General features: G+C 45.2%; 1 protein-coding gene across 1 annotated transcript in view; it reads left to right on the top strand.

The window, feature by feature from the left end:
• LOC140903508 (disintegrin and metalloproteinase domain-containing protein 18-like) overlaps nt 1-21,454 on the top strand; it is a 41,656-nt gene extending 20,202 nt beyond the window's left edge. The window contains exons 13-21 of the mRNA XM_073324869.1: nt 2,213-2,302; nt 3,325-3,523; nt 5,250-5,355; nt 7,667-7,850; nt 8,163-8,243; nt 8,646-8,754; nt 10,003-10,159; nt 20,125-20,157; nt 21,276-21,454. Of these exons, the coding sequence (XP_073180970.1) occupies nt 2,213-2,302; nt 3,325-3,523; nt 5,250-5,355; nt 7,667-7,850; nt 8,163-8,243; nt 8,646-8,754; nt 10,003-10,159; nt 20,125-20,157; nt 21,276-21,282 (966 nt within the window). The 3' untranslated portion in view covers nt 21,283-21,454. The remainder of the gene's footprint in view (nt 1-2,212; nt 2,303-3,324; nt 3,524-5,249; nt 5,356-7,666; nt 7,851-8,162; nt 8,244-8,645; nt 8,755-10,002; nt 10,160-20,124; nt 20,158-21,275) is intronic.
• Nucleotides 21,455-22,681: the final 1,227 nt, after the last annotated feature.

Raw genomic sequence — 22,681 nt, 5'->3', positions numbered from 1 at the left:
ACAGGGGCGGTCACCCCTCTCCCGTGGGGCAGGGGTTAAAAACAGTCCTGGGAAAGGGCTGCCCCGGGGAGCCAATTAAGTGCAGGGTTGAGGCAGCCAATCAGGGCCAGGCTGGGAGTATAAGACGGCCTAAGGGAGGAGCTGGGTCACAGTCTCTCTCCAGCCTTGGAGGGAGAAGGACCTAGCTGCCTGGGAGCACAGGGTACCTGATGCAGAGCAGAGCAGTGCTGGGGAAAGGCAAGAGGAGCTGGGGAGCTCCAGGGTGAGGCCTTGGTTAAGGCCTAAGCAGGGACTGGGGTTACAGAGGTGTAGCCCAGGGATAGGCAGAGGCAGCTGGTCCTACCCCCTTGCCAGTGATGAGCGGCCATTACAGACTGCAGCCTGCCCCAGAGAACAGGGGCTAGATGACGACTGGCAGTAGCCACTGAGGCAAGGTGGGCTCAGATGGTTGGGGGTTCCCCTGGGAGGGGAGACCCAGAGTGTGGGGGTACTGCTGGGGCAGAACCCCATGGTAAAGGGGCACCAGGGTATGGGAGGGACACGGAGACCAGAAGCAGGTGAGCCACCGGCTGGCAGAGGGCGCTCCAAGGCTGGAGAAGAGCTAATTCCCAGGGCGACCATCAGGAGACACCACACCGGTGAGTCTCGACCTTGCTACAGAATAACTTACCAAAAATGATGGTGGATTCTCTTATCACTGTCCATTTAAAAATCAATATTGGATGCTTTTCTAAAAGGTTTGCTGTAGTTCAAACAGGAAATATATTGGGAATTTCTATAACCTGTGTTATGCAGGAGGTGTTGTAATAATTGGGCCTACAAATTAAAATTTACCTTATTTGTGGACTCAGCTGTGAGAAGTGAAAGTTCATAAAATGTAATAATGCCTATAACAAAATATTGTTGGAAAAATATGTAAAAGGAGACAGAATGACTAAATTAGTCCAAACAAAAAAGCCTATTAAAGGACTGTGTTAAGATCATGTCTGGCAAATGAGAAGTGTGGAACCAGAAAGTAACGAACAAAAATTGGAGTGTCAGAAACTAGGCCTAATTGGTGTATTGAATAAAGAGAAGATGAGCTATTCTGCCTACCACTCCATTTTGGGGTCCCTAGAAGAAGAGACTTTGGGTGAAGAATCAGGCTGTTTGTCAACCACTACAGGCTGGGAGATGGGAGAACTGGAAGGAGTGAGCTTCACCATGATGGTCAAACACATACAGTATGTGGAGGACTGTTGCACCAGCCAGACTGATCATGGTTGATAGCATCGCACCAGGCATTGTATAATGAAGTTCCCAGATCTGGCTCAGTAATGCGAATCCATGAATTTCTGGGGTGGCCTCATGGATGGCGCCGGGTAGCTCAGGATGTACACCCCTTCATGTATCAATGGAGAGTTTGAGAGCATGCTGTGCTGGGGTGTTTTTGTTCATTCTGATGTCTTGGCTGAAGAGCATGCAATGTTGCTTTTGAATATAATGAGCTATTGAAGGAAGGTCGAATCTCTGTCAGATTGTGACATTTCGCACAAAGTCAAACCACTTTGTACTCAGATTTGGCTCAGACAGCACATATGGAATGCCTCTAGCTGCTCCAAGTCTGCCTGCAAGAGGCTCCAGGTTTCTGACCTATATAGCAATACAGGTAGTACACAGATTTGATAAATCCTGAACTTTGTCTCAGTGCAGTGATATTTTTGCGTTCATAATTGAGACCTGGATTTCATAGAGGAGGTGGCAAGACCTATTTGTCAAATAACGTCTGGTTCGCTGTGGCTGTTTGAACTCTGTTTGTAGTCTAGATAGATGAACGCATCAGCGCTTTCCATGTTGCATGCTTCAGTACAGGGATTAAAATATCACTGTGGCCTCAAGTGCAGATGTTAAAGTGTCAACTTCCACCGCATGCAACCTTTGGAACTGCTACTACTACTGATACTTCCAGAAGCTTAGTGACTTCAGATACCTGGGTCCTTGGCATTATTCAGTAAGCCGTGAGCCGAGGCTTTGGGAACTTCCTCCAAACCGCCCCCTTGAGAATGTTTTTGAAACGCCTCCTGTCAGAAAGGGACTTTTAATTAACTTCTTTCCTTGGGGGGGCGGGAGGGGAGAGACTTCAGTTTCCAGGGCCACCAAACTGGTCTCTTTTGCCAGGATTAAAATGTGGTATATTCTAAAATCTATAATGTTTCTATTGTTTGTTTTTCAGGAATGTCTATGGGATCCGTGTTGCCAACGCACCTGTAAATTTAGACGAGACATCAAATGTATCACTGGAGATTGTTGTTGGAAATGTAGGGTAAGCTATACATTCTGAGTGATCAGAACCTAACACATTTTCTAACTATAACCCACATATCTAACAATAGCCCCGATACTGCAGATACTTAATGCTTAACTTTTAAGTATGTGAATAATCCAGTTCAGTATTTAGGATTGGAGCAAACTGTGCATACTATATATTATTGCTTTCTATACTTATATACAGAAAGAACCAGAGAACAAGTCACTGTTGACATATCGAGTTACCTAAAATATTGTCAAAATGATATTGATAATTCAAGGCAATATTGTAAATGAGACCTGATGGAAGCAGTTGTATAAACATGTACTTAATACTCTGTCTGAGCGTGCACATGCCATAGGAGTTAAGCAGAGGCCAATGACTCAAATGACCAAAAAGGGAGCTGATCTTCACTTTGTTTCATGGGATCAGCTTTTTGTTACTCAAGTCATCAAAGCAAAAACTTGTTTTTAAAAACAAAAAGCTGAAAGACTTTTAGCTTTTTTATATTTAAAAAAAGTGTTTCTAGTTGTTAGGTTTTCTTGTTATGTTGACTAATCAGTATAAATATCAAATATTGTGATTCGCATAAATTCTGTTCCTTAGTAGTTATAATTAGAGCTGATTGGAAAAATGTCAGTGAAACCATTTTCAACCAGAGAGTGCAGTTCTGTCAAAGTCTAAATGCTTTGCAAAATCATGTAAATTTTGTCTAAATTTAAAAAGAAAACAAGGGAAAAGAATTCTGACAATATAATTTCAATTTTGTCTTTAATATTTTTATTTGATATTATATGATATAATATTAAAATAAAAATTGTGAAATCAAAATGAAACATTTAAATCAACTTTAAATGATTTTCCCCATGCGATTTTCTTTCATAGAGAAATTTGAAGTGTAGGGGTGTTGTTCCTAATCAGAAGATAGGTATGAAAATCTTGAAATCCTTTGCAAATTTCTGTCCTCCACACAGCTCTAGTTATAACCTTTCTATATGTCATGCACAGGCCTCCTATTTCTGTTTTTTTCCTACTAGTTTGTGCGAAATGGTACATTATGTCGAAGCACTAGCGAAGATGAGTGTGATCTAATAGAGTATTGCAATGGTTCCTCTGCACACTGTACACCTGACTTCTGGGTCATGGATGGACACCCATGCAACCAGAACACAGCCTATTGTTTCAAAGGAGTGTGCCAAACTGCTGATAAACAGTGTAAAAAACTCTTTGGTCAAGGTAATAATGATAGTTATTTGTTTCCAAAATCTAATTCTAGAGACTGCTGTCTTCAGTGTTTCTGCCTTATGAAGGTGGATAATTATTATTTGTCACAAATGACATAATTAGGCACAGATACTTGAGGCAACTTGCCTGGACGCTCTGTGGTCTGTTGGATAAGACTTGGGTTTATTGCATCAAAGATCTGGGTTTTGTTCACAGCTCAGCCACAAACTTTCTAGGTAACTTTGAGTATTTCCCTTAACCTTTTTATGGTTCAGTGACTACATGGGTAAAATATGGATAACTATATTTTATACCGCTGGTGGTGCTGTGAAGCTTCCTACATAAAATACATGTATGTAGTGCAGAGATTTATTAAGACCAGTCAGTGTAAAGGGTGAGACTAGAACTCATGACTACCTGTATCCTAGCAGCCTGCACATTCCCCTAAGTCCAGATGGCATTTTGGTTGGGGGGAGTAGAGAGGAGATAATGGCAGTGGTATTTTGGTATGAAGAGTTTTTGTTTTTTTTAACCATATCATAGACTTTCTAAAATCATTTAAGTTGCTTTGGTTGGTTTGGAACAATTAGAAGGCCTGGTTAATTCACTCTGAAGCTAATTTAGCTTCAGGTTAGCCTGTAAATTAGAACATTTCCTATTATGTATGTGACTGAACAGAGTTTCTAGTGGCCTTAAGTGTGTTATCTTACACACACATTTTATGAAAATTAGAAAGATGCATATCACACATTAAGGCTATCATGCAAAGTGTTTTGCAAGCATAACTATAGCAGTTGTTGTAAACATTATTATATTAGTAACCCTAATGAGATGATCTGATGGTTCTTTGCCATCCTTGTCCAGGCTGATCTGGTTCATAAAATGCTGTCAACCTGCAGCTGCAAGGCCCCCTGCTCCATCAGGGACAGGTTATTTACTCCTGTTGTATGGAATAAAAGCTGCTTCATGCCAACTCTTGTGATAACGACTGGAGCCCTTTCCTTGTCCCTAACTGGAACACATCACAGGTTCCACATGAAGGCCTGGTTAAATCCCTGTGAAGCTAATTTAGCTTCAGAAACTTGCTGAGGATACTCCAGGTTAGCCTGTAAATTAGAACATTTCCTATTATATATGTGACTGACCAGAGTTTCTAGTGGCCTTAAGTGTGTTATCTTACACCCACATTCTCCATATCTTCTGTTTAATAGGAAATCTCCATACCTATTCCTTTAACTCCAGAAACAACTTACACACATTTTTGACACATTTCCAATGGTTGTCAAACACTCTCAGTACCACACCTGAGACACATACCTTCCTATAGTAGAGCACTGGACTGGCTTGAGGTTCTGCTGATCTAGGTGAATAGATACTTCTACCAATCTATAGTCACCCAAATAAATAAATACTGTACTTTTTTCTGCCACTAATTTTTGCTGCTCTACGCAACTGCCTGTTCTGCCTGTGTCTTGAAGTCAGCCTTGGCAGAGCATTTTGGGACTTATGAAAAAGAGACGGTCACCCACTTGTTCTAGGAGGAGGCCATGACTGAATAGCTGTGAAGGAAGCCCGAGTTTGGCTTGAAGCAGCCCTGTGTCTATGACCTGCAAACTCGACTCGACAGTGCAGAGAACAATTCTGCACTGGCATGTGCTAGGTGTTCCAGCAAAGCATTTTCCAACTCTGACTTCTATAAGTCTATGACGAAGTCTAATCAATGTTATTGTATTTGCAGCTTCAAAAAGTGGCTCTCTCGCATGTTATGAAGAAATTAATGGTCAAAAGGATAGGATGGGACACTGCGGCTTCAATCAGGACGGTTACCAGGCTTGCGAATGGAAGTATGTTTTGAGAAATAGAAATGTCTCCCTATAGGGAGAAGTACAAGATGAAGCATGGCATCTTGGCTGATTGTGTTGAAAGTAACTTGGATTTTGAAAATTTTTATCCGGTTTGTTTCTGAACTTTTACTATATGTAAACAGCTGCTGGCCTGTTTTCCCAGCTCAGAAAGAGTTCACTGCCATGCCCATGTTTTTTTTTCAGGGCACAGCTTTATTCTTTAGCAGAAAACTCAGGCAAAGTATCAAACCAAAACAGTTTCTCTGCCCACCATAGGCTACAGCTCCTACAGGCTTTTTCCCCATTTGGTTCTCTCAGCACTGAAAGGAGGACACACCATGCACTTCAATCCCTCTGCTTCAGGTTCTATTGCAGGAGCCTCTCTCCTACCTGAAGCGCCTCTTCAGCGAAAAATGTCATTCCTAACCAGTGACCCAGAGAGTCCTTGCAAACATAACCACTTTATTTCAAGCAGAAGTCTGAGTAGATTGGTGGACTTTGCAGCATACCCTGAAGAGTCAAGACTAGCAAATTCTACTCCTGGGGAAATTGTGCGCCACTGCGCATGCATAGAATTAATGTCCCCTGCAGATTTGCTTCCCAGCAGAAAAATGACTTTCTGATGGGGAAGCAAAGGGAGCAAAAAAGAGTGGTCATGCAACCCTCCCCAGCTGTATGTTTCAGGGTGCCCAGGGAACTGGTTGAGAGGTATTTCACTGTGGGGCTGGGGAAGACCTGGCTGGTGGCTCCTACCCTGCACCATGCTCCGCTGCTAGTTCCGGCTGGGCTAGTGAGGATGAGACTTCCTCTTCCCCTGCACGATCTGGACCCAGGCCAGACCCACCCCCAGATTTCTCCCCCAGCTGCAGGAAACTCTGCAAATTCCTCCCCCACCACCACCACTTCCTGCACCCATAGCTCCTTAATTGCAGGGGGAGGGATCCCTGTACAGGAAGCTGCTCTCCCATCTGCCCAGCCCCCATGCAGCCAGACCCTCCTGCCAAGCCTCACCCCCCTGCACTCAGAACTCACTCTGATGAGCTTCACTTCCCCTGCACCACCCTGACAAGTCATCTGGACCCCCTCACTGAGCCTCCCCTACCAGGCTCAATCTCCCCCCCCAGACCCCCTCCCCGCTGAGCTCCAACCACCTTCATCTGGACCCCCTGCCAGAGTCCCATTACCACTGCACCCAGAACCCCCCAAGAAGCCCCTGTGCATCCAGATCCTCCCCACACTGAGCCACCCACACCCAGATTGCCCAATGCAGAACCCTCTCAAACCACACCTGGGTCCCCCCACGCTAAGCCCCTCCACACTTGAATCCTGCCTTGTTGAGCCTGCCTGCCCACATGGAAGGGCAGGGCTCTGGGGAAAGCCTGGTCTTTGTGCTGTGTCAGGGTTGGGTGCAGCCTCACTGCTGAGTCCATGTCCCGGGGGGGCTGCACAGTGATCTCCCACCTTTGTGCTGCCAGTGGCCTATGCTCCCCAGTGCCATGCCAGAGCCTCCATATTTATTTGACAAATAAAATTTGCAGAATTTTAAAATATTGTGCATGGCTTTTTTTTTTGCGCAGAATTTTTAATTTTTTTGCGCAGAATGCCCTCAGGAGTAAAATTCACGCTTCATTGGGCCAACACAGGAAACAAATTCCAGCATTGTGGTCCCTCTAGTAAGAACAGCCTGTCCTCAGTCAGTGATATGTAAATCTAGAGACTTCTGGCAAGAAAATATCAGCTATCATTGTCGTATTATGTGGGAAGAAGTGTTCTCTCAGGTGTCCCTCTGGTTTTGCCACAGTATCGGGATGCTTTGGGAAAGTGCTTCACATGGAGGAGGAACCTAGACACTAATTTTTTAAAACCCCTTTTTTTACTGTGCATGGAATATTTCACATGTGCAACAGTCTCTTTGCCTGTGTTTTATATATGTCGTAGCAGTACTTCTTTAAGTAATACATGGGGAATGCAAATTTAATAATAGGCTCTTCAATCTAGCACACAAAGGTGTAACAAAATCCAATAGCTGGAAGTTGAATAGCCAAATTCTGACTGGAAATATGGCACACATTTTTAACAGTAAGGGTAATTAGCCATTGAAATAACTTACCAAGCTTGAGGTGGATTCTCCTGGAGAATCCATTCAAGCTTGGTGTTTTGCTTGGTGTTTTGCATCAAGGAACCAAAGCAAACCTCTGTACAGAGTATAGTTATCCCTTCTCACAGAAATTATGGTATGCTTTAATATCTAATATTTTGAACTGTCAAATGCCAAATATGTAGTTTTAATTTTCTTCTCATATGTTTGTAGAGATCTCCAGTGTGGGAAGTTAGTTTGTCAATATCCAAGTCATAGACCATTCATTAAGGAAAAGGCTGCTGTCATTTATGCTAGGGTGCAGAATTCCTTATGCATAACTTTAGATTATATGAAGGGGCCTCGAGTGAGGGATCCAATGTTGGTGAAGGATGGTACTCTCTGTGGTAAGCAAAAGGTAACAAATCTTTTTTTTTTAAACGGTTAGCAATGTAAATGTTTTCCATGTAAACATACACTTTTTTTAGAAGTTGCTACTAATATTGGAGCAGTGATGAGCTGCACTGGCTTACTGAGTTATAAAATTAACTGTTTTGTCCCCTGGTTTACTCTAAACTAACCAAGAACTATTTCCAAATATTTTGAGGTAAAATAGGATCTGGTAAACAGCTTTCTGCTCTTAAACAGCCTGAAAAAGACCCTTAAACCTAGAGAATTTTTTTTCTATGCTTTCTGTTGACCTTGAACTGTATTTATGTTTGGGTTTTAGATTTGTATGAACCAGAAATGTGGAGATGCTGCTGTCCTGAAATATAATTGTGATGTAAAGAAAAAATGCAATGACCATGGAGTAAGTAACAGCAACATTATTATAATAATACTGTTTGGATTAATAATATTTTGGATTTGCAGATATTTTTCTTATAAATCGTCAACTGAAAAAGCTACTTTAGGCTGACACTTGGCATGCAAAGTCTTCGTGCCATGGCTGATTGGTTTGGTTTTTCCTGATACTTAGAGTCGTATTCATGGTTTTCTTTATAGACAATAGTCTGTGGTACTTTACATTTGATGTATTTTCTGAAACAGACTGGTTAGTTTTTAAGAACTGAGAATGTGGTTATAAAGAAGAGAGATCTCTAAGAGAAACTGTTTCCTGAAAGCATGTATAATGGGATTTCCTCATATTTTGAGACTTCCAACTACAAAGTATAATAAGTAATTAAACAGCATTTTCCCCCTTTTATTTCAGGTGTGCAACAACAGAGGAAATTGTCACTGTAGGTCTGGCTGGCTGCCACCAGATTGCAAAATTTCATCAAAAGGATTTGGAGGGAGTATTGACAGTATTTTCAAAAGTGGTTAGTTATCTTGGAAAATTCTGTACCCTGTGTTGTTGTTTTCCCAGTGCAACATTTAAGAAAATAAGAATGGCCTTTCTGGGTCAGACCAATCGTCCAGCTAGCTCAGTATCCTGTCATCCAGCAGAACAAGAACAATTTATCGAGTGATCCATCCCTGTCGTCCAGTCCCAGCTTCTGGCAATCAGAGGTTTATGGACGCCCAGAGCACGGGGTTGCATCACTGACCATCTTGGCTAATAGCCATTGATGGACCTATTCTCCAGGAATTTATCTAATTCTCTTTTGAACCCAAATATGAGTTCCCCAGGTAGGCTGTGCGTTATGTGAAGAAGTACTTCCTTATATTTGTTTTTAAACCTGATGCTTATTAATTTCATTAGGTGACCTTGGTTCATGTGTTATGTGAAGAGATAAATAACACTCCTTTACTTTCTCCACACCATTCATGATTTTATAGATCTCTATCATAAACTGAACAGTCCCAGTTCTTTTAATCTCTTGTCCTATGGAAACTGTTCCATACCCCGAATCATTTTATTGCCCTTCTCTGTACTTTTCCATTACTAAAAAAAGCAAAAAAATATCTGAAATATATACCATGGAACAGTTAAGAGTTTGAGTCGTAAGGGGAAATACATAAACTGAGGTTCTACATTTTAAATGTGAAAAAGAAGAGAAAAGTTTAATACTATTCTTTCTTTTTATTTTATTACTTTAATAGTATGGATAACAGCATTTTAATAAACAAATTGCTATTGGATACAAGAAAGTGATCATGTATTACACTATCTTGATTACATACAGTCAACTGGCTGTTATAAAGTAACAATGTGGAATCTAAGACTCTTACTATGACAGATCTGATTTAAAATCTAATCTCAATTACATGTTAAGTGACTTTGTTGATCATAGCTGTGCTAATGCATTTCAGTCCTACAATAAAATAGTGTGCTATTCTGGTCCTGAACTACTTTTGAATACCAGCTGGTAATTGTACCATGTTTTGAACATTATTTGCAATCATTCCTTAAAGTATCAAAGTATCTTGCTTGTTCAAAGCATCCTTTTTGAAAGTGTGACAGTTTGGGGAATCTCATGTTTTCAGGTTTCACGTGTCTGCTATGTTCACATTTTTGTTCCATTCCTTTCTATCACTAACAGGTAAATACAGGATAATGTCTCCTCTGGTTGGAGGCCCCACTTCCCAGATCATAAAGATCTGTGATATATTTCTTTCCTTGATAGATGCAATCACTGACGGACTTTACCGGAACACTTTGAAGAACTGGCTTCTGCTAAGTTTCTGTCTCTTTCTGCCTGTCCTTGTTTGTTCTATCATCATGATTATAAAACGAAATGAATTGAATAGATGCTGCACTAAGGAAGAATCACAAGTTGATGAGTAAGTTTATTTTGTTCACCTGTCTAGTTCTAACCTTTCTTTTAGGGATCTGGAATCTTCCTGGGCACTGGGGAAGGTGGTGAGTTCATGAGCAAGACCATAGGAGTGGAATAGTTGAGTGGTGCTGTAATGGGCACACTTGTTGTGATGCCTCCTCATGGCTGGGTCTAGGGATCAGCTCTCATCAGGTCTAGCACCTCCTTCCATTGCTCGTTTGGCCCGTGGCAGCTCCAGCTCTCTATTTGTGAGTCAGCCCTCCTGCTGGGTCACTATAGTCTTCCTCTTCCAGGGGTATCAAAGTCCCACTGGACAAACTGTCTGTCTGAAGTCTCAGGCAGTCTTCTGATCCACTTCTGTGTCACTTTCCCAGTGGCTTATAGGGGAACCTGTGCCTGCCCACTACTTCAGGTCCTAACCCAGGGACTCTATGCCCAGCAACCACAGTCTGCTCAAATGCCAACCCTGTTGCTGTTCCCCTGGATTCCCTCCTACCTCTCTTCTCAATCTTCTGGATCACCTCTTGGTTAACACTAGTACTTCCTACACTCCCCCATGCCTACCTAATCCCTCCTATCTTCTTGCCAAAGTCTGTAGCCCAAGGCAGGATTGAAGGACTAAGATCTTGTCTACGCTACAGGGGAAATTCGATCTAAGTTACGCAATTTGAGTTACCTGAATAGCGTAACTCAAATCGACGTAGCTTAGATCTACTTTCTGCGGGGGTCCACGCTATGCGATGTCGATGGGAGATGCTCTCCCATCGACTCCCCCTGTTCTTCTCGATCCGGTGGAGTACAGAAGTTGACGGGAGAGCGATCTGCAGTCGACTTTAGCGGGTCTTCACTAGACCCACTAAATCGACTGCCGATGTCTACAGTTACTGACGAGCGGCAATGGATGCAAGCCCTTATAGAACTCCTCCTTGTACTTAGCCAACTTACCCTTCTCTAGAGAGTGACTTTAGAGCTCCTCCGTGCAGCCATCTTCTTGTACTTCCAACTTCCTCTCTTTCTAAGGCCTTGTCTACACTGCAAAGTTTTGCTGGCAAAAGTTGTACCGCTGTAATTAAAACCACTGTTGCATGTCCACATTAGCTCCTTGTGTCAGCAGAGTGCATCCCCTCTAACAGCTCTTGCATCACCTGAGAGCAGTGCACTGTGGTAATTATCCCACTATGCAACTGGCTGCAGAGTGCTTTGGGAAGGGTTTGCGGTGCCCCATGGGGCAGGTGCAACATTATGTGTTGCAGGTTTCTCAGTCCCATTGTTCCAGGGGCATCCTAATAGATTGTCAGGCGCTTTCACCCCTGAAGTGTGTGTGGGGGAGGGGGGAAGGGAGGGGAGGAGACTGGGGTGCCTGGGGTCAGGGAGACAGCAGGCTGACCCGCCTATTCTGAGGCGGGGGAGGGGGACCTCCCCACATCAGCCGCAGGCTCTGCACAGCACAGCAGTCTCTCCAGAAGCAGCCCGCTCTGCCTGCCTGTGGTTCTGTGATTCCCTCTGAGTTCTCCCACAATCTCCTCAGCTGCTGGAAGCGGCATCCTGAGCAAGTCTGGGAGCTTTCGGTGCTGAGGAATGTCGAAGCAGCACAGCATTTCCTTCCTTTTTCTCCCTCCCCCCACTTCTCCAGCTCCCTGCAGCAGCAGTCTGCCTGCTACTGTGTTCCTTGTGCAGGGAAGAACAGGACCATTCCACATTCTTGATTTGCTCTTTTTTCCCCAAAGGAAGCAGCAAGCTCAGCTGTCAGATATTTCTGAGTGCTTTGAAAGGTGTGGGGTGCATGCCTGCAGGGCAGCAGAGATCAAAACAGTGAGCAGAGCGGTCACGGCAGGCATTGTGGGATACTGGTGGAAGCCAGTTCTGTTCACAAAACAAACAGTAGTGACTACACTGACACTTTGCCGCAAAGAGCTTTATGCCGTTGTGGGTCACAGCAGAGAATACCAAATTCAGGACAAACTGCTGAGAAATAGGGCAGGCTCACCCCAAACAGGTGGTTCTTCAACTGCTTGTTCATGTCCATTCCAATCAGGTGTGTGCGCGCGCATGTGCACGTTGGCCAGAAGATTTTTTCCCTAGCAGCATCCGTCGGGTCGGCCTGCGCGCCCCCTGGAGTTGCGCCCTCATGGTGCCTAATATAGAGCTCTGGCGACCCTCCACCCCTACAGTTCCTTCTTACTACCAGTGATGGTGGCTGGAACTTCCCTTAGCTCTTGCTCAGCAAGCTCATTCTTTCTCTGGTTGTATACAGTTAGTTAGTTAATGTTCTTAGTATAGAGATTGTTGGGGTTCCCTCCTCCCTGGAACCGTGGTATGCTGCAATCCCCGGGTTTTAAAAACTGTGTGGCCTGCGCGAAGCGCAAGCCGAAGAGTGTTTTGCACTCGTTGTGTTTATGGTGCCTGCGGGAGACCCATCAAAAAGATCACTGTAAGATCTGCGGTGAGTTCTGTCAGAGAACTCTTAAAGAAAGGGAACAGCAGCTCAAGGTGATCCTCGTGGAGGCAGCTCTACACCCCCACTCCGACCTGGGCTCAGGGGACCTGACCCCTAATACGTCATCCTCGACGTAGAGCGCCCCGGCACTGTCGTTGAGCTCGGTGCCGAGAAAGGACCCCTCCCAAGATGCTCGGCAGCAACATGGCTCCTCACGTGGCCCGTCTGATAGTAGGCACCGTTCCCACTTGCCGGTGCCTCTAAAGAAGAAGCTGGACAATTGCTCCTCTCTGGCTAAACCAAGAGACGTGAGACCCCCAGGCAGGCCACTCCTCTGGATCTCCTGCCGGGGCCGTGTCGACTCCTGCCCAAGTGAGGCAGTCGAGTCCGGCCCTGTCTTGGTCGCCGGTGCCTACACAGCAGCTACAGCTCCCTTCGACGCCAGAAGTTTATCAAGCTACTCAGGACCTCCTGCATCTTACGGCGCCGTTCTCGCCCACCAGGAGGGAGGAACCTTCAGCGCTGGCGGACCTGCCCCATTCTCCAGTGCAGTGGAAGGGGAAGCCGGCTATGATGACGAGATGCTCCCCCTCGCCATATTCCTTGGCGCCAACTCACTCGGACAGAGAGCCTACCCGCTCCCCGAGCTCTCGACATTCGAGGCACCGAGGATTGGCTCCTCTGTGGTCTTCAGTCTCAGAGACCTCGGAGTCAGAGTCTGACTCCTATAGCTCTGGGAGGAGCAGAAGTCGCAGATCGAGGTCTGGGAGAGACAGGAGAGAGCCCCAGACATGGCCTCCACAGTGGCAGAACCCACCTCAGTGGCCCTTCTGGACCCCTTGGGCCTTTCACCAAGGACGGAGGAACCCAGGGTCACTGCTCTGCGATGTCTTCCGTGTCCTCAGCCACCTTCGTTCCGCCATCCACTGTGCACCTGCCTTTGGCACCTGCAGTCCCGACACCTCCGCCTCTGGCACTGTCGTCGACTATGGCACCGTGCTTGGCTCTGACCTTGGCATCGCCCTTGGCAGCGTCTTCACACACGTCTCACATGCTGGCACCGTTGTCGACGTTGACCTCGATGCCAGTACCGGCAGCCCCGGTGCCGATGTCAGCACCTGGCCCTCCACTTCCCTTGGCTCCTGTGAGCGTGCAGACACAGCTCCCTCCCGTCATACTGACGGTGGGGCCAATGTGTGCGCCGATGTCTACAGCCCTGGCACTCTCGGTGGCGCCACTATCACCAATGCTTCCCCGAGAGTCTCTTGACCCTTCAGGGGTGGATGACAGGGAGTTTCCACTTCTAGTAAATGTTTCCTCCTCTTCGTCATCGGACGAAGCATTGGCGGGGACAGCCATAGCCCCTGCTTTAGAGGACAACAGGGTGCTGCAGCAGTTGCTGCGTAGGACCGCCCAGGGTCTGGGCATTAAGGCCGAGGAGGTGATAGAGGAGGCTGATCCCATGGTGGACATCCTAGTACCCTCCAGACCCTCGCGTATCGCCCTTCCACTTATAAAGACCATTGTGGATGCCACTAAGACCCTGTGGCAGACGCCAGCTTCCTTGCCACCCACTGCCAAGCACAACGAGAGGCATTATTTCGTGCCCTTCAGGCATTATTTCATGCCTTCGAGCATTTGTACTCTCACCCACCTCCTGACTTGCTGGTGGTCGATGCAGCTAACCAGCGTGAGAGACAGGGCTTCCAAGGACCCTCTGCAAAAAACCGGGATGCTAAGCGACTAGACCTTGTGGGGAGAAAGGTCTACTCTACAGGGGGTTTGCAGCTCCGTATCGCGAACCTACAGGCCATTGTAAGCAGGTATTCGTATAACACCTGTGTGGCAATGGCAAAGTTTACGGCGCTTGTCCCTTCGGACTCCCGGACTGAGTTCACAGCCTTGGTGGAGGAAGGCAAGCTAGTCTCCCGTGCTTCCCTAGAGGCCACATTAGACACTGCAGATGCCACCACTAGGGTTGTGGCGATAGGGGTAGCTATGAGGAGGGGTGCTTGGCTCCAAGTTTTGGGGTTACTCTATGAGGTCCAGCAAACTGTTCAGGACCTTCCATTTGAGGGTGACACCCTTTTTTTTATCTGAATTTTCAGATAAGAGGCTGTACAGCCTGAAAGACTCTGACACCCTCAAGTCCTTGGGCCTGCATACCCCCTCCACGCAGCAGAGACACTTCCGCCCGCAACCTCCTCAGAGATTCCAGCAGCAGAACCGACAGGACGGTTCTCGGCGGAGGAACAGGAGTGGCAGGAGGAGGCAACACCCATCCTCGAGCCAGGGCTCTGGCCAGCCCAAACCGCCCTCTGGCCCTAAACCAGCCTTTTGAAGGTGCGGTCGAGGACGGTGCACCAGATCATGAACTGAATCTAACCTGCCTTACCTTTTCCTCCCGACTATCCCCTTTCTACCATGCATAGTCCCGTATCACCTTGGACCGCTGGGTGCTTTGCACAGTAGAGAGGGGATACTCCATCCAATTCTGTGCCCTCCTGCAGTTCCACCCCCCTTCCCCGTCCCTCTTCAGGGACCTTCTCACAAGCTTCCTCTCATACAGGCGGTGCAGTTGCTCCTGTCACTAGGGGCAGTGGAGGAGGTTCCTCTGGAGCACAGGGGCGAGGGTTTCTATTCCCAGTATTTCCTAATACCAAAAGCCAAAGGCAACCTCAGGCCTATCCTGGACCTGCAAGAGCTCAACAAGTTTGTGAAGAAACTCAAGTTCCGCATGGTCTCCTTGGCCTCCATCGACTTGAAGGACACATATTTTCACATTGCAATCTCTCAACCACAGGAAGTTCCTCAGGTTTGTGGTCAATGGTTTCTCACTACCAATTTACTGTCCTCCCGTTCGGCCTGTCAGCAGCGCCTCAAGTATTCACCAAGTGCAAAGCAGTCGTGTCGCCGTGTTCTTGCGGAGGCATCAGGTACAGGTGTTTCCGTACCTCGACTGGCTGATCAAAGGCCGCTCCAGGATCCAAGTGGAAACTCAGGTCATATTTATCAGAGCTACCTTTGAGAACCTGGGTCTGCTCCTAAACGAAGCAAAATCGACTGTGTCTCCCATCCAGAGGATAGAGTTCATAGGGGCAGTACTGGACTTGACCCAAGCCAGGGCATTCCTCCCACAGGTGAGGCTCCAAGCCCTCAACAACATGATCTGGGGAGTCATGCAGTTTCCCACCACTACGAGAAACTGCCTGAAGCTTCTCTGGCACATGGCAGCCCGTACATACGGGGTATGACATGCCAGACTCAGGCTTCGGCCGCTCCAGTCTTGGCTAGCATCAATTTATCACCCAGCCCGGGACAACTTGGACAGGATCGTGACCCTGCCTCGCCCTATCCTCGATTCGCTCTGGTGGTGTATCGATGCCCAGCAGGTGTGCTCAGGGGTTCCCTTTGCTGCCCCACAGCCATCCCTGTTGTTGGCGACGGACACATTGGACTTGGGCTGGGAAGCTCATTTTGGGGACCGCAGAAATCAAGGCCTCTGGTTGCAAGCAGATCACATCAATGTCAAAGAGCTCAGAGTGGTGTGCCTGGCGTGTCAAACATTCCGCCCTTACCTAACTAGACAATGTGTATCAGTCATGACGGACAATACGACTGCAATGTTCTATATCAACAAACAGGGGTGCACGCTCCTCTCCCATGTGCCAGGAAGCCCTTATGCTCTGGGACTTCTGGGTAGAACATTCAATCCACCTACAGGCGTTGTACCTCCCCGGGATTCAGAATGAGCTAGCAGACCACCTCAGCAGGTTGTTCCACAGCCACGAGTGGTCCCTTCGCCCGGACGTTGCAAATTCAATCTTCCAGAGGTGGGGATTTCCCCTGATGGATTCGCCATGCGACGCAACAGGAAGTGCCAGCAGTTCTGGTCCTTCCAGAATCACAGCACAGGCTCCACCACGGATGCGTTCCTCTTCCATTGGGGAGGGGCTCTCCTGTACGCCTTCCCACCGATACCGCTCGTTCACAAGGTCCTGCTCAAGATCCGCAGAGATCGTGCTCAGGTCATACTGATAGCACCGGCTTGGCCCCGTCAGCGCTGATACACTTCCCTCCTAAACATGTCGGTAGAAGCCCCGATTACCTTGCCGCTCTCCCCGGATCTTCTCACACAAGATCACAGACGTTTCCAACACCCAAACCTTCAGTCGTTCCATCTTACAGCATGGAAGCTCCGTGGTTGAATCCGTCAGAACTTTCCTGTTCAGACCAGGTCAGACAGGTCCTCCTTGGCAGTAGGAAACCCTCGACGAGGGCCACGTACCTTGCGAAGTGGAAGAGATTTTCAGATTGGAAAAGCGCAGCGCGACTTGCCCTCGACGCTAGCCTTGGTGCCGCACATTCTAGACTACCTTCTACATCTGAAGCAGGAAGGTCTCTTGTTGCCTTCTATAAGAGTGCACTTGGCTGCCATCTCGGCCTTCCACCTGGGCATACAGGGCCACTCGGTTTTCGCTAACCCTATGATTGGCCGATTGCTAAAGGGGCTCAACAGGTTGTACCCTCATGTCTGTCAACCAGTCCCTGCCTGGGACCTCAACTTGGTCCTCTCTAGGCTCATGGGGGGGGGGCCCTTTGAGCTTTAGCAACATGCTCTCTGCTCTCTCTACAAGGTTGCGTACCTGGTGGCAATAACCTGGGCCAGGAGGGTGTCTGAGCTCAGGGCCCTGACTTCAGACCCGCTCTACAACGTGTTCTGTAGGCTTGCACAGGCTTCATTGATGGCATTCCCACCCAGGAAATCTGCGGAGGGGCAACATGGTCTTCTATACACACTTTTGCTGCACATTGTGCAATCACCCGGCAGCCAGAGATGATGCGGCCTTCAGAAGAGCAGCACTCCAATCAGTGGACAGCTCTGACCCCACCTCCTAAATTTGGCTTGGGAGTCACCTGATTTGGAATGGACATGAACAAGCACTCAAAGAAGAAAAAACGGTCACTCACTTCTCATAACTGTTCTTCGAGATGTGTTTGTTCATGTCCATTCCAATACCCACTCTCCTACCCCCGTCGGAGTAGCCAGCAAGAAGGAACGGAAGGGGTGGCGGGTCGGCAAGGCTCTATATTGGGCACCATGATGGCACGACTCCAGGAGGCGCCCAGGCCGACCCCCGATGGATGCTGCTAGGGGAAAAATCTTTTGGCCAACGTGCACGTGCGCACGCACGCACCTGATTGGAATGGACATTAACAACACATCTCAAAGAACAACAGTTGCGAGAAGTGAGTAACTGTTTTTTATTCCTCCATAAGATCTACCAAACCAGCAATGAAAGTAAACTTCTGTCTCACCACACTGGCTAACAAGAAATCCGGAAAGCAGTTTCCTTAGGCATTCCAGTCCTTGCATCACCACCAAAAACGCTGGATTTAAAGATGTGTGGTTCTTTAAAACCAGGCTCATCAAACAAAATGTTCTTCTGATCCCAAAGGACCAGCCGCACACCCAGGTCAATATAAACTCAGATCTTACTCAGTCACGCTGTTGCCAATCCTTTAGTATCTAAAATCCTAAAGGTTTATTTACAGAAAGAAAGAAAAGTGAGTTAAAATCGGTTAAATGAGTCAAATACATACATTAATTGCAAAGTTCTTGGTTTAGGCTTGTAGCAGTGAACCAGTGCTGGCTTAAGTCAAGTCTCTGGGTGCTTCCAAGTCATTGGAAGGTCCTCAATTCCTTGGTTAGAATGCCTCCATTTGTATAAGTTCATAGTCCAAGAGGCTTGAGCAAGAAAGAGACTGGAGCAGGATAGAGACAAAATGGAGATGTTTCCAGTGCCTTTTATATCTTCTGCCATGTGAGGGAATCCCATTGTTCTTACTGTGGAAAATTACAGTAACAAGATGGTGTTTGAACTCGCATGGACAAGTCACATGTCCATGCATGATTTTGCCTAGTCACAGCAGGAAAGTCCATTAAGAGTAGATAGGCGTCTTCCATTGTAAGTTAAGTGTTCTTTAATGGGCCATTCTACTTGAATAGTTCCTTCAAGATGTGCAGGCTAAATACCTTGTGGGCGTTACCCCAGGAGCAAACATTTGAAATATAGGGATAGAGCCAATACTCATAACTTCACATACAAAAATGATACATACAAATAGCATAATCATATTCAGCAAATCATAACCTTTCCATAGGCACCTTACTTGACAACCTTTGTACAAGATTTGTTGCAAATATATAACAGTGGTTACAACAATGATCTATACGGTCCTATTTTAATCAGATAATATCACAGCCTCTCATTGAGGTGGTTTTATTTTGTCAAGTGTGTACATCTCCTGTTTTGTCAGCGAAAGGCTTTGTATAGGGAGGTAGACACACAGGTGCATATTGGAAAGTACTTGTTCTTTAAAGTGTGTAGGGCATAATAGATGGAATTTCCAGGCTGACTCTTTCAACAGTGGATGTGAGAGATACACAAAAGGTTGGTCCGGCACCAAGGCAACTTTTTTAAGGTAAAATGAAACCAGTAAAAAAATGTAGAAAAGAGTGAAAGAAGTAAAGGATAAATGTCCTTGCTACAAATGCTAGTAGCATATTGAATGTTTTCAGGAAGTGTGATATAACCAGAATGATAGAGACTTGGTTAAACCAAGATATTCAGTTGGGAGATGAAATTAATAATAAAGAAAGTTTACTGAAGGGGCATAAAAACAAAGCAAGATGAGGGGTTGCAGTACAGGAAACCTTGTTTACAGAAGGAGATGCTATACAACCCTGCTAAATGGAAGCTCAATTATATCCTTGAGGTTTTCAAAGTTGGATGGGATACTTTTACTTTACTGCACTCCAGGGCCAAACCCCTGTTTATACCAACTATTTTTGTGTCTCCCCAAACGTTAGGATACATTTATTTATTCTTGATTAGAGTTTTGGTTACACAGCACAGACCATTTGGATTGAAGAATAAGATAAAAATAGATGATCCTTGGTTGTTCTCTAGATTTCTTGGAGAAATTAGATGGGAGACTAGAAGGTGTTTCTACAGATAACCCGGACCTTGTAAAAATAATGTTGTGAAGAAGTGGCGCGGGCTGCAGGGACATGCTGGCCTTAACACTGCTGTCCTCTCAAGATGGAATCAACCATAATTCCATCAGGTTGTAAATTCTGATGAGTTTCTGTAGAAAGAATTATAACAGCAAAATACTGGACTTCAGAAAATAAAACTCTCTGAGAATGCAAAAGGAGTTAAAGAAAATTGTTTGAATTCAGTAATACCTGCAAAAAGCACTTAAGATACAAACAAAGACTACATGTTCCAATAAAAACTGAAACAGTGTAAAAGGCAACAAAAACCCACAGGGCTAAATAGGAAGGTAAAGAGAAGCATGTAAGGCCATTTTAGCACTGCGGAGAATGAGAGCGTGTCCTCTGGTTAAAGAGAGAGCCACACTACTTGGGTAAAAGTAATCTTCACAATAAATTTACTGTATGCTGAAGAGCTACGAGACTATGTGTATGGTATGCTTTACTCATAGCACTCTGTTTTATAATCTAGATTAGAAGACATGGATCAGTCAGAAAATGTAAGGTAAATTTCACATGTCAGTGCAGTAGAACATGTATCTAGTTTTCTTTTATTTAGAATATGCTTAGTATTTACATGTCAAAATCTGCATTTGATAGTTGCAATGTGACTTTGAAGCACATTTGAACGTTTCATTGCCAACTTGATTTTAAAGTACAGTTTGAAAGAAACAAAATAAGCAATCAAATTCAATGCATTGATACCTTGTGTGGCTAAAACCATGTTCTTTAAATTTACCAACTGTGATTAAGAAAGATAAATTTCATCCCTAAATTATTTAGAAAAGTTAGCAGTCTCTATAAATAGCTCCTCTACCATATTATAGAATAGTGGTGTTGGGCCAGATTTTTAAAGGTATGTAGGTGCCTAAAGATGCAGATACGCACCTAATGCAACGGCTCTCAAACTTTAGCAACCCAAAGACCCCCATTTTGATTTAAAATTTTTCACGGACCCCCAAGCTCCCCACTCAGCCCCAGGCCCCGCCCCCACTCCACCCCTTCCCCCAAGACCCAACCGCCCCTCTTTCCACCCTCTCCCCCAAGTATGCCCTGTCCCCGCTCCTCCCCCTCCCTTCCAGCGTTTCCTGCACACTGCTGGAGTGATAAGGTACACTTCCGCCTTTGAGAGTGGAGCAAGCTGTGTTCACAATACTCTCAAACACTGTCAGTCTGAGAGTTGTCTCCACCCCTATCATTAAAGTAATAATCTAGCCTGTTTCTTGACTATTTGTCTGAAGATATTTACTAAATTATTTCAAAATTAATCTGATCATCAATATTGGTCATCTGTTGCTGTATTTTTAGTGCTGAACTGTATCCTGCTTCAAGTTCACCACCATGTATCTTTTGAATTCAGCCATAATAAATATGTCGATCTGTCAGAGGGTAAACTCAAGCCCAGTTATAACATCAAATATAGTTTGCAGTCTGAAGCTAGACTGGTACTAGTGAAAACTACCTTATGATGGAAGTGGGCTTGAGTCTGCCTTTTGACGGACAACAGACATACTTATTAGGGCTAAATTCCCAGCTAAATAATTTGCTTATGTTACTATGTTTTGTTTTATTCTTGATTCTGTTAACAGCAATATGTTTTCCCCCTTCTTCTGTCTGGCACAGTGTATAGCCAATAACACCAGAAGGCTGGAAATCATTTTAGCAGTCAGTTTAAAGCAGATGGCAAAGTACTTCCCGCATGGAACCTCTGAATGGACAGTGCAACATGTAACGAGCTTTTAATTTGGAGTTGTTTTTTTAATTATTCAGGTTAACTATTTCTGTCCCACCTTAAAGATTGAGTGTTTTGTTGTGTTTTTTTTTAAGAAAAAAAAAGTAATAGTACTGTAAAGCAAAGACTGAACTTAAATTTGTTGTATTTGTACATTTTCCTGTACATAACCATTAAACGTATTTACTGATCTCTATCTAGTGGTCTAAATTCATGCCAGACATAGGGCTTGAAAATTGCACTTTTCCATTTGCTAATGATGGGTTTGAAGCTTTTGGCGGTGAGAGTTACTTCACTTTCTGCAGAATTCAAGCTTTCATTTGAGGGTGGGATGTTTCTAGTCCTAGTTGCAAAGACAGCTCGACAGATATAATCAACATAGTGCTCTCTGAGTCTGTCTCTAGACAGCCTGAAACAATAGCTTGGTGTTAGAGGTTTGAGCTCCCACAATTATCTCAAAAGGGTGTTCAATTAACTGTTCTCTCATAAACCACTTAAGGAGCAAACCCCACAAGATGAGGATTCGGAAGAGGCAGGATCATGTCATCACAAGCACTAGCCAGCAGAGCTGGCAAGCATTTGGGGAGAGTATGCTGCATCCTCCTTTAGGGAATGTAGGAGTTCCCAGTGAGAACTCCATTCTGCCTAATGTAGGCTAGTGCCTAGAAGGCATGTATAAGCCCTTAGGAATTCCTGTAGTTTAAATAATTTAGTTTAAAGGGTAGTAATTTGATTACTCATAATAATTGCTCTAGACTTGAGTAGTTTTTTGACCTGACTTCATTATATTTTTTTCTTTGGGCTATTGCAATGAAAATTGGGGAATATTTTCTCTTCCTGCACCTCAACTGTGAACTTTAATGGATTCTCAATTTGCCTCGGAAATGTTTGTAACCTTTTGATTTTGTTTTGGAGGCGTCTTCTCCTTATGTAATTCTCAATTGGATGTTAATTACAAAATAAATTTTTTTTTTTAAAAAATCTGGAAACAGCTACATATCTTATTTGAGCTGGGTAAATCCAGAAGTTCATGTTACTATTTTGACTTGGATTATTTTTACTGATGTTAAATATTTCTCTAAATGAGGTGAAAGGAGCCTTTTCTGGTGATCTGCAGAATACAATAATTTGAGAACCATGTAGCTGAAGACTGGGCAATTGAACAGAGCATGCTCTCAAACTAGCATAAATTCTACTAATTTAAGCACTTTTAGACTGTCATAATTGCATCCACACTAGAGGGTTTTGTCAGTATAGCTATACTAGTATAAGTACACAGGCAAAACCCTCCTAGCAT

This window comes from Lepidochelys kempii, chromosome 26 (assembly GCF_965140265.1).
Source record: "Lepidochelys kempii isolate rLepKem1 chromosome 26, rLepKem1.hap2, whole genome shotgun sequence".
Taxonomy (NCBI): domain Eukaryota; kingdom Metazoa; phylum Chordata; order Testudines; family Cheloniidae; genus Lepidochelys; species Lepidochelys kempii.
The sequence above is the reverse complement of the archived record's forward strand: the minus strand, read 5'-3'. Positions and strand labels throughout refer to the sequence as shown.